Source organism: Eretmochelys imbricata, chromosome 2, assembly GCF_965152235.1.
Source record: "Eretmochelys imbricata isolate rEreImb1 chromosome 2, rEreImb1.hap1, whole genome shotgun sequence".
Classification (NCBI taxonomy): domain Eukaryota; kingdom Metazoa; phylum Chordata; order Testudines; family Cheloniidae; genus Eretmochelys; species Eretmochelys imbricata.
The window spans coordinates 73,421,654-73,436,274 of NC_135573.1; the positions used below are offsets into that span (position 1 = coordinate 73,421,654).

General features: G+C 37.4%; 1 protein-coding gene across 3 annotated transcripts in view; it reads right to left on the bottom strand.

Annotated features, from left to right (window-relative positions):
• UBE2V2 (ubiquitin conjugating enzyme E2 V2) overlaps positions 1 to 14,621 on the bottom strand; it is a 47,357-nt gene that overhangs the window by 30,938 nt on the left and 1,798 nt on the right. For 2 of the 3 annotated variants that reach the window (XM_077810294.1, XM_077810297.1), the window contains exon 2: positions 3,294 to 3,448. In XM_077810294.1, coding sequence (XP_077666420.1) covers positions 3,294 to 3,448 — 155 coding nt within the window. The remainder of the gene's footprint in view (positions 1 to 3,293; positions 3,449 to 14,621) is intronic. The other variant, XM_077810296.1, reaches the window with a different exon arrangement.

The following is a 14,621-nucleotide window of genomic DNA, read 5'->3' on the forward strand; positions in this document are numbered from 1 at the left end:
ATATTCTAAATATTTTTTGAAAAGCACTCTATTGAAGAGTATGGCACTAACAGCAATGGCATGGGCCAGACAGTACAGAAAAATACTGTTGGGGAAACTGGTACAATTTTGATAACCACCTCAATCATGAGCTGCAATAACCTTGCTACTACTGTCTCTATTTAATAGAGACTGCCCATCATCCAAAAGTTTTTAATATGGAATAGGGTAATACTAACTGCCTGTTCACTTGTGACCCAAGTTATCAATAGTTCATTTTTTTGGGCCATGGTATTAACTTCATCACTGGAATCAAAGCATTAAAAAGCTAGTTCCCAGTATTCCCCAGTTCATGTGGGCACAGGGCAATGAAATTTGATAATCTTCCTCCCCCAACATTCCTTTTGCTCCCAGTTGCTCACCCTCACCCTGAGCCCCTTAACATTTCTCCAACTCCTAGCTTAGGGGACTGACCCCACCCTCCCAATTCTCACTTCTACTAGAGTTCTACCATTTCCACCCCTCTGAGCTCATTTGGTCCACCTCTTTGCCCATGCGCCCTAACTAAATAATAATATACTGATAGACAAAAAGCATAGTTTTAAACTAAGCAGAATTTGAACTTGCATCCCAGCCCACATGGTCTCTCCTGCACTCTAACCAGCAACATCAAAAAGTTTGCTGGTTGTCTACCCTATGGCTCAAATTGAAGCAGATAACACTAGGTTGGTGACTTGGTACCTCTCTCCCACAAAGCAGTCATCTTGTTCTCCAGAATCTCACTTTATTTAAAGAAAAAGTATTGCTAGCCCTTATGGTACTGAAGAAAACCTTCAAAATGTAAACCAAGCACAAGCCACACAGTGACATCTACCTAATTCCACACACGACAACTCAAAAGTATAGCTCAAGGTGTTAACACCACCATTTGTTTTTTTAGGGGTGTTAAATCAGATTCCCAGTGATGATAATTTAAATGTCTATATGGTAAACAATTTCACTACTGACCAAAGCATGTAAGAGCAGGGACTACTGAGTCCCACCAAGGGAAGCCAATCCTGCAGAGCTGAGTGGGGCATCTGAGCCCCTGCCATGACCAGGCCAGCCCACTTCCTCAGGGTAACGAGTGTCTAGACTGCTCTGATACTGAGCAGGGATCCAGGAAGCACTCTCCTGGTGGCTGTTGCTTTTCCCACAGCTGTAGGCTGTCTGCAGATCCAGGCAAATACTACTGTATCAGTTAACAGGTTACATTTTAAATGCTTTTCTCTAGAACCATGAGATTGGGGCATGGAGGGTTTTAAATAAAAGCTTTGATTCTGACATCACAACTCTGGAAATCAGTGTCCAAGGCATGTAACTACTGTGTCTATACATTATCTGCCCTTAGAATCATAGAATATCAGGGTTGGAAGGGACCTCAGGAGGTCATCTAGTCCAACCCCCTGCTCAAAGAAGGACCAATCCCCAATTTTTGCCCCAGATCCCTAAATGGCCCCCTCAAGGACGGAACTCACAACCCTGGGTTTAGCAGGCCAATGCTCAAAACACTGAGCTATCCCTCTCGCCACAGTACTCCCTCTAATTTTTTACGTCCATGTGCAGAATGTATTTTATATGCACCAATATGGGGATGTGTGACACATCACCTTCATATAGGTGCACATAAAATCCATGTGGTGGGGGCGGGGCTGAGAGGTTCGGGGTGCAAGAGGGGGCTCAGGGCTGGGGCAGAGGATGGAGGTGCAGGTGGGTGCAGGCTCTGTGGTGGGGCCAAGGATGAGAGGTTTGGGGTGCAGGCTGCCCCAGGGCTGCAGTGGGAGAGAGGACTCCCCCCAGCCCCCTCTCGTGCTGCAGCAGCTTGGGGCTAGCGGCGAGGGGTGCCTCTTCCTGCCGCAGCAGGTCTTAATAGGGGCTTAATAGGCAGCTGCGCAACTTAGAGTGAACTTAACCTTGGTATATCCAAACCTCAGGAGCCCAGCAGTACACGTGTGATGATATTCGACACCTCTGCACAATCTACTGCAAGTGACAACTGATTCCAGTTTCCCAAGTAGGCTGAGTTTGGATTGTTGATGGAGCTTGGACAGTGCCATCATTATACCCCCCCCCCCCCCCCAACTATCAATATGAGCCTTAGTTTTCTTCTTCCAATAAGACTTACGGCAGGAAGGGACTTACTGCACAATAAACTATAGCACTGCTATCATGGTCACTCAACACTAGCAGTAAAAGTAACCTAGTAGCACAATACCGCTTTGAGTATCAGCCCAAGTCTCTATTTACGTAGAAGTATGTTTTGTACTCTTATCATCGAAGTTGCTTTTCAGCAGATTTCCTTAGCACAAAAAATACCCCATTCCAAGATCTGCCCATTCACTTTTGGTAATGCTCGTGTAAAAAGAAATAAGTCATTTAGGATTACTAGTTCTTCTGCAGGGTGTTTCGTTAAATATATTCTAAAGAAATTCAGAGTTCAGCTGGAACTTAAACTTTTGTTAATGCTAGTTTGTCTCAGAGGTCACTGTTAATTGTCTGGTCTTTGAAATAGACTTTGGCTGGATTTTATACATGAGCTATGTTCACACACTGTGCAGTGAATTATGTGATAGTGAAAAATACTACTTATCCTTTCTCAAATTCTGTAAATTTCTCATACTATAGGTATCTGTCAATTTTTAATTATCTTGTTTTACTGCAGAACTAAATCTACAAGGAGCATTTGATAAACATCACCTCCCATGTAGCAAAAAAGTGGTTGAATACTCCAACAACAGTTCCTGTATAGAATTATTTTGCTATCTTAGGGCATAGCTGCATTTCCATCATTAATATACAGCTTTAACTTGTGCCTCTATTCCAGGCAGCAATAGCCACAAAGCACAACCCCTTCACACAGGTTACTCAACAGACATAAAAATAACTGAAGAGATGTGGATACACACAGGCTATTGCTTTGCTGAAGACCTAAATATGTGCCTACACCAAATGTTCCTGTGCAATTCCTTCTAGCCTTTCTACAGATTTTAAGGAAATCAGAATTTTATGTGGATAATTCCCCAACACTGAATATAAGCTTGCTGGCACATATGAGTGTACTAGAATGTAGCTTCTCATATTTAACTCAAGTTACTTCATCAGGCTATGATTAGTTATAAATTGAAGACAGATTATGACAGAACAGTTGTAAATTAAACTATTGTTGCAACTATGTATTTTTCATTTTAAACATTAAGTGAATTGCTTCTCCAAAATGTAATCTTAATATAGGATTTTGTACCACCCACAAACAAAAAACAGAAGTTTTAACCTACTGTACTGACCCTTGGTGGTCCAATAATCATGCCTGTCCACCTTGTAAGTGTCATATCTTCATCATCTTCAAGGCCCCAGCTTACTGTACCATCGCCTACTCCTTTTTGACCTTCTTCAAGTTCTTCCAACAAGCGAAAATTACGAGGGACTTTAACTATTTAAATAAAGTGAAGTAATGTAAATAGCAATATTAACGAGAAAACATAAGTCAGTGATTATTAAATTTATAGTCTGAATGACATCTTAAACATCACAATTTAATATAATTTCAGTCATAAAAATCCTCACAAAGCATATTTTGAGTATCTTAATATAAAATATTTTTAGACACCCAGTTTGAGATTAAGTCATTATTTGAACACACTAGAATTTGCAACATAATTAAGTATTATATAGTAGCAACATGTTCAAATAAAGCAACCTGCTGTCTTAAATGCCATGGTAAAAATGTTTAAGAAAACAGTAACTATGGGTCTAAGTGTATCACCAGATACATTCGTAAGTCTAAATAACCATATAGTAACAGATTTCTCCCCGCTGCTTTCAGCTATTGTGCCACAAAGACCATGAAATTCAGATTATGGAATTTTCTGCACTGCTAACAATAGTTTTGTACTTAAATTGGGAAAATACTAAGACCCACTGTTCCGGACTGGTGGAGTAGAGAAGTTATGCTAGGATTATAGCAGCAGTGTTGGGACTGCACACATTGGACAGCATGATAAATGGAATGCTAGGTGACTCCAGCACCTAATAGACTGCCATTACAATACATATATATTTTCTGTAACAACATTCCAATCGTCAAAGAAATCTAATTATATGGAACCAAATGCACGCACACCCATCACTGGCATTCTGATTACAAAAGGGCTTGAAAAATTGTATGAGATATCTGACTGATATAAAAGACAAAAGAAGTGGGCCACAAGTGATGTCCAGAGGTCACAACTTCATGATTCTTGTCAGTTTCACTACTGCTCAGAGGATTCCTGATAGTTTTGGTGAAGTTGACCAGCATCTTGTCATTGGGCAAGCTATAAAGTAGCAAAAGAAGCATGGATGCTACCTTTGCAAGCTCATGCAGACAAAATTACATCAGTTTAAATTTGCTCAGTTTTCAGAACCATGTGAGCTAGAAACTTTTAAAATATGAAAGGGCTAAATGGGACATCATTTAAAAAAAAGCTCACTTTTCTTCACAAAAACAGTAATACTTGGAAAAAAAAGAAAGTGAAAGGAATTACAGGAAACAAAATTCTCTGGGCTAAATCATCGCCTGGTACAAGTTTGCATAGCTCCACTGAAGTCAATGGACTTACACTGATATACCTGGCCCTCTATCTTTTCAGTTTATTTTCTGCTTTTGACAACACCTTGTAAGTAGACTCCAAGGCCAGAAGGGACCATTATGATCATCTAGTCTGACCTACCTGCATAACAGAATTTCCCCAAAATAATTCCTAGAGCATATCTTTTAGAAAAACATTCAATATAGATTTTAAAATTGCCAATGACGGAAAATCCACCATGACACTTGGTAAATTGTTCTCATGATTAATTACTTTGAATGTTAAAAAAATTAAGCCTTCTTTCCAGTCTGGATTTGCCTAGCTTTAATTTCTAACCATTAATCATGTCATACCTTTCTCTGCTAGACTGAAGAGCTCATTATTAAATATTTATTCCCCATGTAAGTATTTGCAGACTGGAATCAAGTCACCCCTCAACTTTCTCTTTGTTAAACTACATAGATTAAGCCTTGCGTCTGTCACTGTAATGCAGGTTTTCTAATCCTTCAGTCATGGCTCTTCTCTGAACCCTCTCCAATTTTTCAATATCCTCCTTGAATTGTGGGCATCAGTGCTGGACATATTATTCCAGCAGCAGTTATACCAATGCAAAGTACACAGGTAAAATAACCTCTCTATTTCTACTCAATATTCCCTTGTTTATGCATCCAAGGATTGCACTAGGTCTTCTGAACACAGCCACTGCGAGTTCATGTTCTGCTGATTACCCACTATTATCTCCAAGTCAGCTTCACTGTTCTCCTGTATAGCCAGGTAAAGCTCCTAACCTACAAACAATTACACATGTAAGTTTACTTGTTTAAGAAATCCCATTGACTACAGTGGAACTAATCTCATGTAATTAAATTACACACATGCTTAAGTGTTTGCAGGATCCTGGAGTAAATTAGAGTTTCCAGTTTGGGCCTTTTACATTGCAACAGAAGGGGAAAAAAAACATTTTAAAATAGGAAAAAAAGTTATTTTAAATCCAAAATATTGGCAGATATTTCTGGGGCAAATGTAATTCCTGAAACTATACTGAAATTATTCAGTTTTTAAAAAATGGGTCAAATTCTGCAAAAACAATAAGTTAGGCCACTTCACTTGCTGGGAAATGCTTCACAGTTACCAGTGGTGAGTATATTTTTTAAGCCCTAATTTACAGTAAACCGGTTACGTAGCTTAATGTGTTAATGCAAAAAACTATTCACTTCTTAAATCCAGCATTCAAAATCTAGTTTTAGGTCACAATTACCTAAAATGAAACAGTCATCAATATAAAAAAAAAATCAAAAATGTTACACATTTTGAATATAGCAGCCTGTTAGAAGAATGAGAGGTCAGAGCAGAAGTTTATAGACATGAAACAAAGGTTTGTGGGGAAATTTACACAATCAGCTCTGATATGTTTCGGTCTAACCACTGCTACCAATTGAGTGTTACGAGATTAGTGTTCCGTACTCCTGGGCAGTCTCTTTCCCATCTATTTATCTTAGGATAAATTTATCTTCCCATAATGAAAAATATGTAATTAATATTTTGGTACTATAAATGTAGATTTTTTTTTTAATGTTCATGCAGGTGAAGACTCAATCTCTACTGATTTACACAATATCTATCCCTTGAGGGGGAAGGGAGAGAAGATTTGTTAAGCACCTATACCACACACTACCTAAGGAAATGACTGCACTAAAAAAAGAATGAAAATGCACACAAGCAGATTTTTTATCTATATTTCCCTATGCATATTCCTAACAGATAACCAAATCATGATTATTCAATGTTTACAGTAACATTCAAAAACAGTGGTAAATTCCAACAGAATATGGACCCACATACACCCTACGAAGGTAAAACCTGCATTTACAATTTTACACTACATTATAAATCCCTTTTACATTTGAATTTAATTAATTTCCAAATTTCATACAATAATTTTCCAGAGGGCAAATAAGCTATATAGTTTTAGAAAAAATGAAAATATATTTTCAAGCACTCCATTTTTTTCTTGTGTTAACATTTTTTGAGGGTGAACGGGGGTTGAAATAGGGTTCTTTTAGGTAAACAAGAAGTCCCTACAAACTCCAAATACATTCTTATAGCATTTCAGCTACAGGCCAGTTCTGAACACCAAAAATTGGGAAAAGGGGTTGGAAACAGGCATGGTTGGGAGCAGAGCTCTGACTTCGTAGCCACTGGAAGTTAGGGTTGGCTTACTACAGTGTTCAGGGTGCAAAATTTTTCACAGACCTGAGTGACACAGCTTGGTCAATCCAATTTTTAAGCACAGAACAGACCTATTTCACATCCCTTTCCACCCCATCTTCCATTCCCCTAAACTCCATTATTAATAGAAAAGTTATTTTGTTTCAATGTATTTAGACCCACAAAAATAATCAAAAATAAAAGGGAAAAAGGGGGAAATAAAGGGAAATATTAAATAAAAATTATGTTTTGGGTTAGTGTAGTACTGTCAGGAGCAGAGAGGGGGAAAATGCTTGCAAACATAAAACCTACAGAGGCAACACAATCTGATTTACATGGCTCCACCTTCTCTTCTTTTTTTTAAATCAAGCAATTTAAATAATCAACTTAAATCAAGTTGAAGCTTTGTAAAACTGATCTGAAAGTTTATACTATTATAAAACTAAATTTCAAATGCTGTTTTTATGTCACTGTTAAGTATCTTATTTGAATTTTACAGAATTTCTACAGGCAAAAACCAAAATATTGCAAACCAACACCTGATCCTACAAACATTTAAGCAGGTACTAACTTTACTCATATGAATACATCCAACTGACTTCAACAGGACTACTGATCTGCTTTAAATTAAGCATGTACATAAGTGTTTGCAGCATCACTTATTAACATTATATTTTTATTAAAAGCTTCTCTTTGGGGCATAAAATCTTTATCATTTCAAAACAAAATTGCTTTCAGTATTAACAATAAAAAGTTATTTAGCCTTTCAATAAATTAAGTTAGTGATTTTATTTTAAAATAAACAGGCCAAATTTTTCAAAAACATTTAGGCATCTCTGGATGGCATTTTCAAAAGCATCCACTAATATGAACTACAAACTTTGAAAAGGGAATATAACTTAGCTGAAGCGTTTTTGCTTTCTTGACTTGTGAAAGTTCAATATATTAGAAGATGGTGTTGGTGCAAATAAAGCATGAGCTATTATCAATTTTGTTTGACTTTATCAGTAAGCAAGGATGATGAGGCCCTGAACTTGTCTTTAGCATAAAGGAACACTTTAAATGTGAAATGTCTTAGGAAAAAAAATCTCGAAATCTGAAATTCTGCTAACAACTCAGAAGCAATTAGGTTTGCTAGAGGGAAAAGCTGCCTCTTGAGCAGAGCTGTTAACTCCACTACTGACACACTTTCAGCTGCAAGTATTCCCCCTCTTCTCCCTCTTAACAACTATCAGGGGAAAATAGGAGACCTGAGGCCTAGAGTTCAAGATCTATTAGAAAAAATTCAGCTCTACTCTGGAGACAGCTTCTTTCTCTGACAAACTTCCTACAGTGCACCATTAGGAAGTCCCAGTCTGATGGATCTGCACAGGACAGACCATAAACTTTCTCCTCCCCTCTCCACCTTGCCTCAGAAAAGTGGACCAGAGAACAACTTTGTTCTGATGATCCTCCTGTGATTCATCAAAGCAGATATGCCCTCTGACAAACCTCCTGGCAGAATTCTATTCTGATGAATCAGAGGAAGCTTATGAGCGCATGCTTCTACTTTGCGCTTCTACTCAGTCCTTCTTCTCCACTCCAAGACAAAAACCTCACTTACTGCCCCATGTTCCAACTCCCAACCACATCATCTTCACCCCAACACAATTAATTTATAAAAAATGATAGTATGTCACAGTGATCCTATATATAATGCTTAAAAGCTGGATGTGGCATGCATATACAGCAGCATGATAGTGTTTGTGGGTACATGGAGATCAGGAAGAACAAGTTGTGGAGTGGATGAGAGTACACTAGTAATATGAGAGTACAGATATGAAGAGGCATAGGAAACACTGGAGCATTGCAAGGCGGCTAATACGGATCAATGCTTACAGCTATCCACATGAACATAACAGTGCTGATAATTGTATTTAGGTTCTATCTATACTGCATTTTTTGAACCAGTGCAAACCCTCAGAACAAGCATAGGACTGGCATAAGACTGACACTTAACCCACAGCAATATCATTATTTTAGGAGGTCTGCACCAGTGTATCTACTCTGATGTAGTTAAAGACAAAACATTGGGAAAGTCTCACAGATGAGACTTTCACCTTATCTCTATTAGTAAATGTTCACTGAAGGAACTAAAATAAATCTAGCAACACTGGTGCAAACGCATAACATGCAGGCAGCTAAACTGATTTAGCTTAATACTGTTTAAATGCATCCATCTTACATTTTAAATGGATATCATTACACAAGTGCACGCTTTCTAATATAGGTAAGAATTTTTGTTAATTTAGGGCTTGTCTACACTTGACACACTATAGTGGCAAATCTGGAAGGCTATAGTTGCGCAGCTTTAGTGCCTCAGTGTAGACACTTACGACAGCAATAGAAGGGGTTCTCCCATCAATGTAGTTAATCCACCTCCCAAAGAGGCAGTAGTAAGGTCCACAGAAGAATTCTTCCATATACCTAGTGCTGTCTACACCAGGGGTTAGGTCAGCTTAACTACATCATTCAGGTTATGGATTTTTCACATCCCTGAGTGACACAGCTGGGTTGACTTAACTGTTGACATGGCTTTAGAGTTAGGTTGATATATGCATGTTCTAGGAATGCAAACTAAAAAACCCACAAGGAAATAAGCCGGTAAGTCTTTTAATAGTTCATCATTCAACACCTCAGGGTTGTTCGGGAGGAGAGTGGAGATAGATGAGCTGAAAATTGTGGAAAGGAGGTAAGTTTGAGAGGAGGAGCTAATGAATGTAGCACAGATGGAATGCTGAATAATTTCACTGCTTATTTCCATGCTTTTTACTATTTGCATTCCTGGTATATGAAATGGCACATTCTGGGATTTGGCAAATTGCCAATTTTATTAGATATTAGATTTTGTACAGCAGAATGTGACACAGGCAGCTGTGAACTAAGGCTTAGGTAAGGGCCCAGTCGCCATTCCAATCATTTAAAAGACAACATCAAATTAAATTTGTAACTTTTTAAAAAAAAGTTTATAAAGCCTAATGTTTTCATTGTATCTTTTTAGAGTCCAACAAAATTATTTTAACTCCAGCATTGCAACTCTAAAACTGAAACCAACTATACAAAATTGTAAGTGACAATCAACTTTTCACTGTCCAACTAGAGAATGAAAAAAGTAAACAAGGAGTATAGTGACAAGTAAACTAGAGTTTAAAATTCATTTTTAATAATCCACAGTGGTGGTAGTTGCATAAGCAAAGATATTTGTTTATTTATAATTTTAAATCTGGTAATATCCTTTTAAGAGAAGGTGTAGGAAGGAGATTTCATGGGATATCACTAGATGGTGGAAGCAGAAGTCAAAATTCCTGACCCTGAAATTGTATCCTGACACTCTCCCCTCATAGTGACACACAATGGAAGCCCATTCATGCAAATAATGTTGCAGGGTCTTAGTTTAGCAAACTGGAATAGTTGCCTAAATAGATTAGGAATCACTGTAATAGCAAGTATAAGTCTCAATCTCAGTGAGTCATGTCAAGGAGAGTCCCATATGCATTTACTATGATATTTCCATAGAGATGGAACCCCAACCTAGGTTTGTAAAATAATCAATCACAGATCACAACATTAATCTAAGATTTATATATCTGCATAATTGTAGGTGTTGCCTAAAAATACTATAGCAGGAACTATGTACCACCCACTATATAGTTCAGGCTACAACACAAATGCTATTGTATCCAATTTTCATGTACTCCTTGCTTTCTGAAAGTCACATTTTGGCCTGATGTGTGGTCTTTGATCAAAGGTATAATGACTTAATGTTTGCACAACCACTTCAAGCATTCGAGTTCAGCAAGGGATAAAAATAAACACTTTTCCTTTTAAAAAATTCTAACCAGCGTGAAAGAAGTTTGAAACTTTAATCATGGTATTGACATAGTCTTCCATCAAGGACATTGCTTTTGCTTGGACCAGAAAAAAGTGGTTTTGATTTACCTAAGTTGTGAACATTTGAAAGCTACATACTGAGCATCAGCAGTAATGTTTCCCCCATTATTTCTGCAACCTTTTTTTCTTGGTTGCAGTTAGTGTATTTCTAACACAACTGTTTATGTTAAAAAGGGATATAGGACTTAGGATATATGGCCTTGCAAATTTATCTGATTGCCTAGTTTTTTTATTTTATTATGTTTAATTCCTCATTTTTGAGGCTCTTTTTGAAGGGCCTAATTCAATGACACAATTGATGAAAGAAACTAATTAATTGTATGATAAATTAAATTGAGCTCTGCAGTTGTAAATCAGAGTTGGATGTTCCACTCCTTTCCAAATGTGAAATAGAAGTATGTATAGCCATGCACTTGAAATGCACTACACGTTATTTAAAAGACTACGAAAACAAAGTGTGCACTCTTCAAAACTAGCTTGACCACTTTATATTCATAATATTAGTATTTATGCACTGATTTTCTTCAAAATATGGCTTGAATTAAATCTCAGTAAGATCTAAGACAAGACAAATTGAGCGGGGGAGGGAAAAATCAGACACTGAAGTAATTTTAGTGACAATTTTTCAAATTAGCAAAAGCATTTGGAAACAGGACACGAACCAGGACTGTTCTGAACATTGCTTCTTCAGTGGTATGCTTTTGCCCCAGGATTAGCCTCACTGCTGCCCCCACAGATTGTCCTCTTGACATCTAATCATGTCTAAGACCTTCAAGCCACATAAACAGTTTAAATTTATATAAATTGCTTATGCAGCTTAAATACCTTGAGTCAGTTTGAAATACAACACAAATTTTAGAATATTTTTCAGGGAGGTCAACAAAACAACCATGGGGCTATATAGCTGGATGGGAGGCACTTTTGTTGCTGGAGGGATGTTTTTACACATGGAGAGTTTCAAAGTCACAATGGGCTCGTAAATAACCCAACTCTCACTGAAATCAAATGGGAGCTGGGCACCTACGTTGAAAATCTCCCCCTCAGTGCTTCAGGAACAGATTGCTACCTGGTCATGGAATGAGGAACACCAAGGGAGGAAGGAGGCAGACATAGAGAATAGAGGCATAGAACACAGAGGAATACACATATAGAGGGACACAGAAAATGCAGACTTATTTATGTTTGTGTTTGAAGTTTAACATTTTACAGATTTAAGCATGCAAAGTTTTCAGTTTAATGTAACACCACTTCTCCTCCTACAGACTTATTGAAGTGTAGAGGAGGGGAGACCTGCTCTGAAGAGTCATAAGATATGTCAGAGGCTAGGTCTATACTTGAAAGTTTTATCAGCATATCTGCATGAGTCAGGGGTGTGAAAAACCACACCTCACTGAGCTATGCTGGCATAATCTTCAGAGTAGACAGCTATGTAAACCTACTTTGGCTAAAAAACTGTCCATGTAGGCTACATCTACAGTATGAGGCTATGCCAACACAGCTATGGTGCTACAGTCTCCATAGTGCAGAAATACCCTCAGCAAGGTGTTCTACTGCTGTACAATGTTTCACACACTCATGCTCACCCCCATCCAGTTTATACCTCCAACCTAATTAACTATGTACCCTAATTATTAAAGATATGCAAGAGGTAAAAACAAATTAGGCTATGATTGCACACTGTTTTCTCAAGTGGGAACTGAACAAGTATAATTTTTTTAAATCTTTTCATATTTTTTCAAATTTTAGGGGCAAAGATAATTGTGTGGACACTGCAATTTGGGCACGGCAAGTGGAACAGAATTATGTGGCAGTGTGGAACAGGTTGAATGCTCTAACAGTTCTTTTTGAGACATTCTGATTTTTTTTTTTAAGATGCAATTTTGATAAAGAGAGGTAATATTGGTTTGAGGTGCTAGCTGGACTCCTCCAAAACACACTTCCAACTTTACCTCTGTTAATAAAGTCTGTACTTAAATAGAGGTAAGCCTTCAAATCTAAAATAACAACCTTTGGCCAAAACCTACCAGTTATAAGTCTACAAAGTTGAAACTAATGGTTACCAGTTGACTTTTACCATTTGGTAGCTACTAAAGACCTGATAACTTTCTCCATCTCATTTCCTTTAAAAACTAAAACACCAATAAATTAAAGGCAAAACAATTGTTAAGGCTGTATATTTAAGCAATTAGAAATAGAATATGAAAAAATTAAAGATAAATGCACAGTTTAAACCCTGATAACTGTATCATAAGACATGTGAGTTAAGTTATTTGATCACGGCTCTTAGATACAAATGCATCCAGAGTTGCAGAAAACACGTATCTGAAAAATAATATATTTAATAACTATTATAATGCAAACAGAGTGTAGATTATATTTTAGACTTTGCTTTTGCATTGCCAGAATTTTGGTTGTATTAACATAGTTATATATTGTGTATTTTAATTGGTTATAAAAATCATTGTTTCCTCTCTCTCTCTTGCTCCAATTTTATAAAAGGCTTTATATATTATTTGTTTTTTCCCGTGGCTGGTAATTTTATGCCCTCCAAAAAAATTTACAATGTATTTCAAGGAACTGAATGCAATGAGTCCCATCTAACCACAACAACATTTAAGTGTACTTTAACAATAACCATCCTTTTCCTAAAGAAACATCTTGACCCGAGTTTTCAAAAACTTTTAATGTTGCCAGCACAACTGATGTAGGCTTCTGAATGGGTCTAATTACAAACAGAAATAATTGCAATATTGAAGGCCAGACAGAGGAGCTGCTTAACTAACAGCTATAACATCTACACATGAACTAAACAGATGAGGGTGTTTTGAAAGGTAGATAACTGGTTATGGTGAGGATGCTATCAAACAACAATATAACTGACCACGTTGAAGTACATATTTTCTTTAAGGCATGTTCAGGGACAGTTATTTTCAAACAACATTTCTTCTTGTTCTAAAATGCTCTGTAGTTTTCCTATGTGCTCAGATAGCTGATTAGTGGTTTAAGTCTCAGGAAAGGAATACCTGGGGTGGAATCCTGGCCAAATTGAATTCAACAGGAGTTTTGCCATTTACTAGGATTCAACAGGAGTTTTGCCAATCTCACAGGATTACACCCCCTAGAATTCATCCAAACAAAAAATACACATTCTGGCAGTTTCAGCTCCAACCTTCCTCTCTGAAATAAGGATGAAATTCAGCCATGACAGAGTAGGTAGTATCCCATTGACCTCGCTGCAGTCACATCTGCTTATGCCTGCAGTGAATTTTGTCCCAAGAGAGTACCATTCAGTTTCCTGGGAAAGGGACATGTGTGTTTGGCAGAGATCCTAAAAAACAACTTCCCTTCTTGTTGGCAGTTCTTTCACTCTGCCTGGCTGCCCCCTCTACTGAAAAGATGGCTGATTTTCAGTGGTGCTAGGGAAGCATGGAATAAAGCACTTTAGGATTTCTGGAGATGAAAAAGTGTAACGTACAGTTAAGCACCCACTATGTTTTACTATACAAGTAGCTGCATTTCAATAATAAGGAAAATAATTCATGTAAATGTACATATACACATACAAGCTTTACAAAATACCCTCTATTATTTGTTAATATGCAAAGCGCTCTGGGATAGAAAACGTTATGCATTTTAGCAGATTATTTCTACCTTACAGAACTGAGTGACCGGTTTCAGAGTAGCAGCCGTGTTAGTCTGTATCCGCAAAAAGAAAAGGAGGACTTGTGGCACCTTAGAGACTAACAAATTTATTTGAGCATAAGCTTTCGTGGGCTACAGCTCACGAAAGCTTATGCTCAAATAAATTTGTTAATCTCTAAGGTGCCACAAGAACTGAGTGAGTACACAGGAGTAAGACAGTTTTCTGATTCAACAACATGAATTTTTTGTGACTGC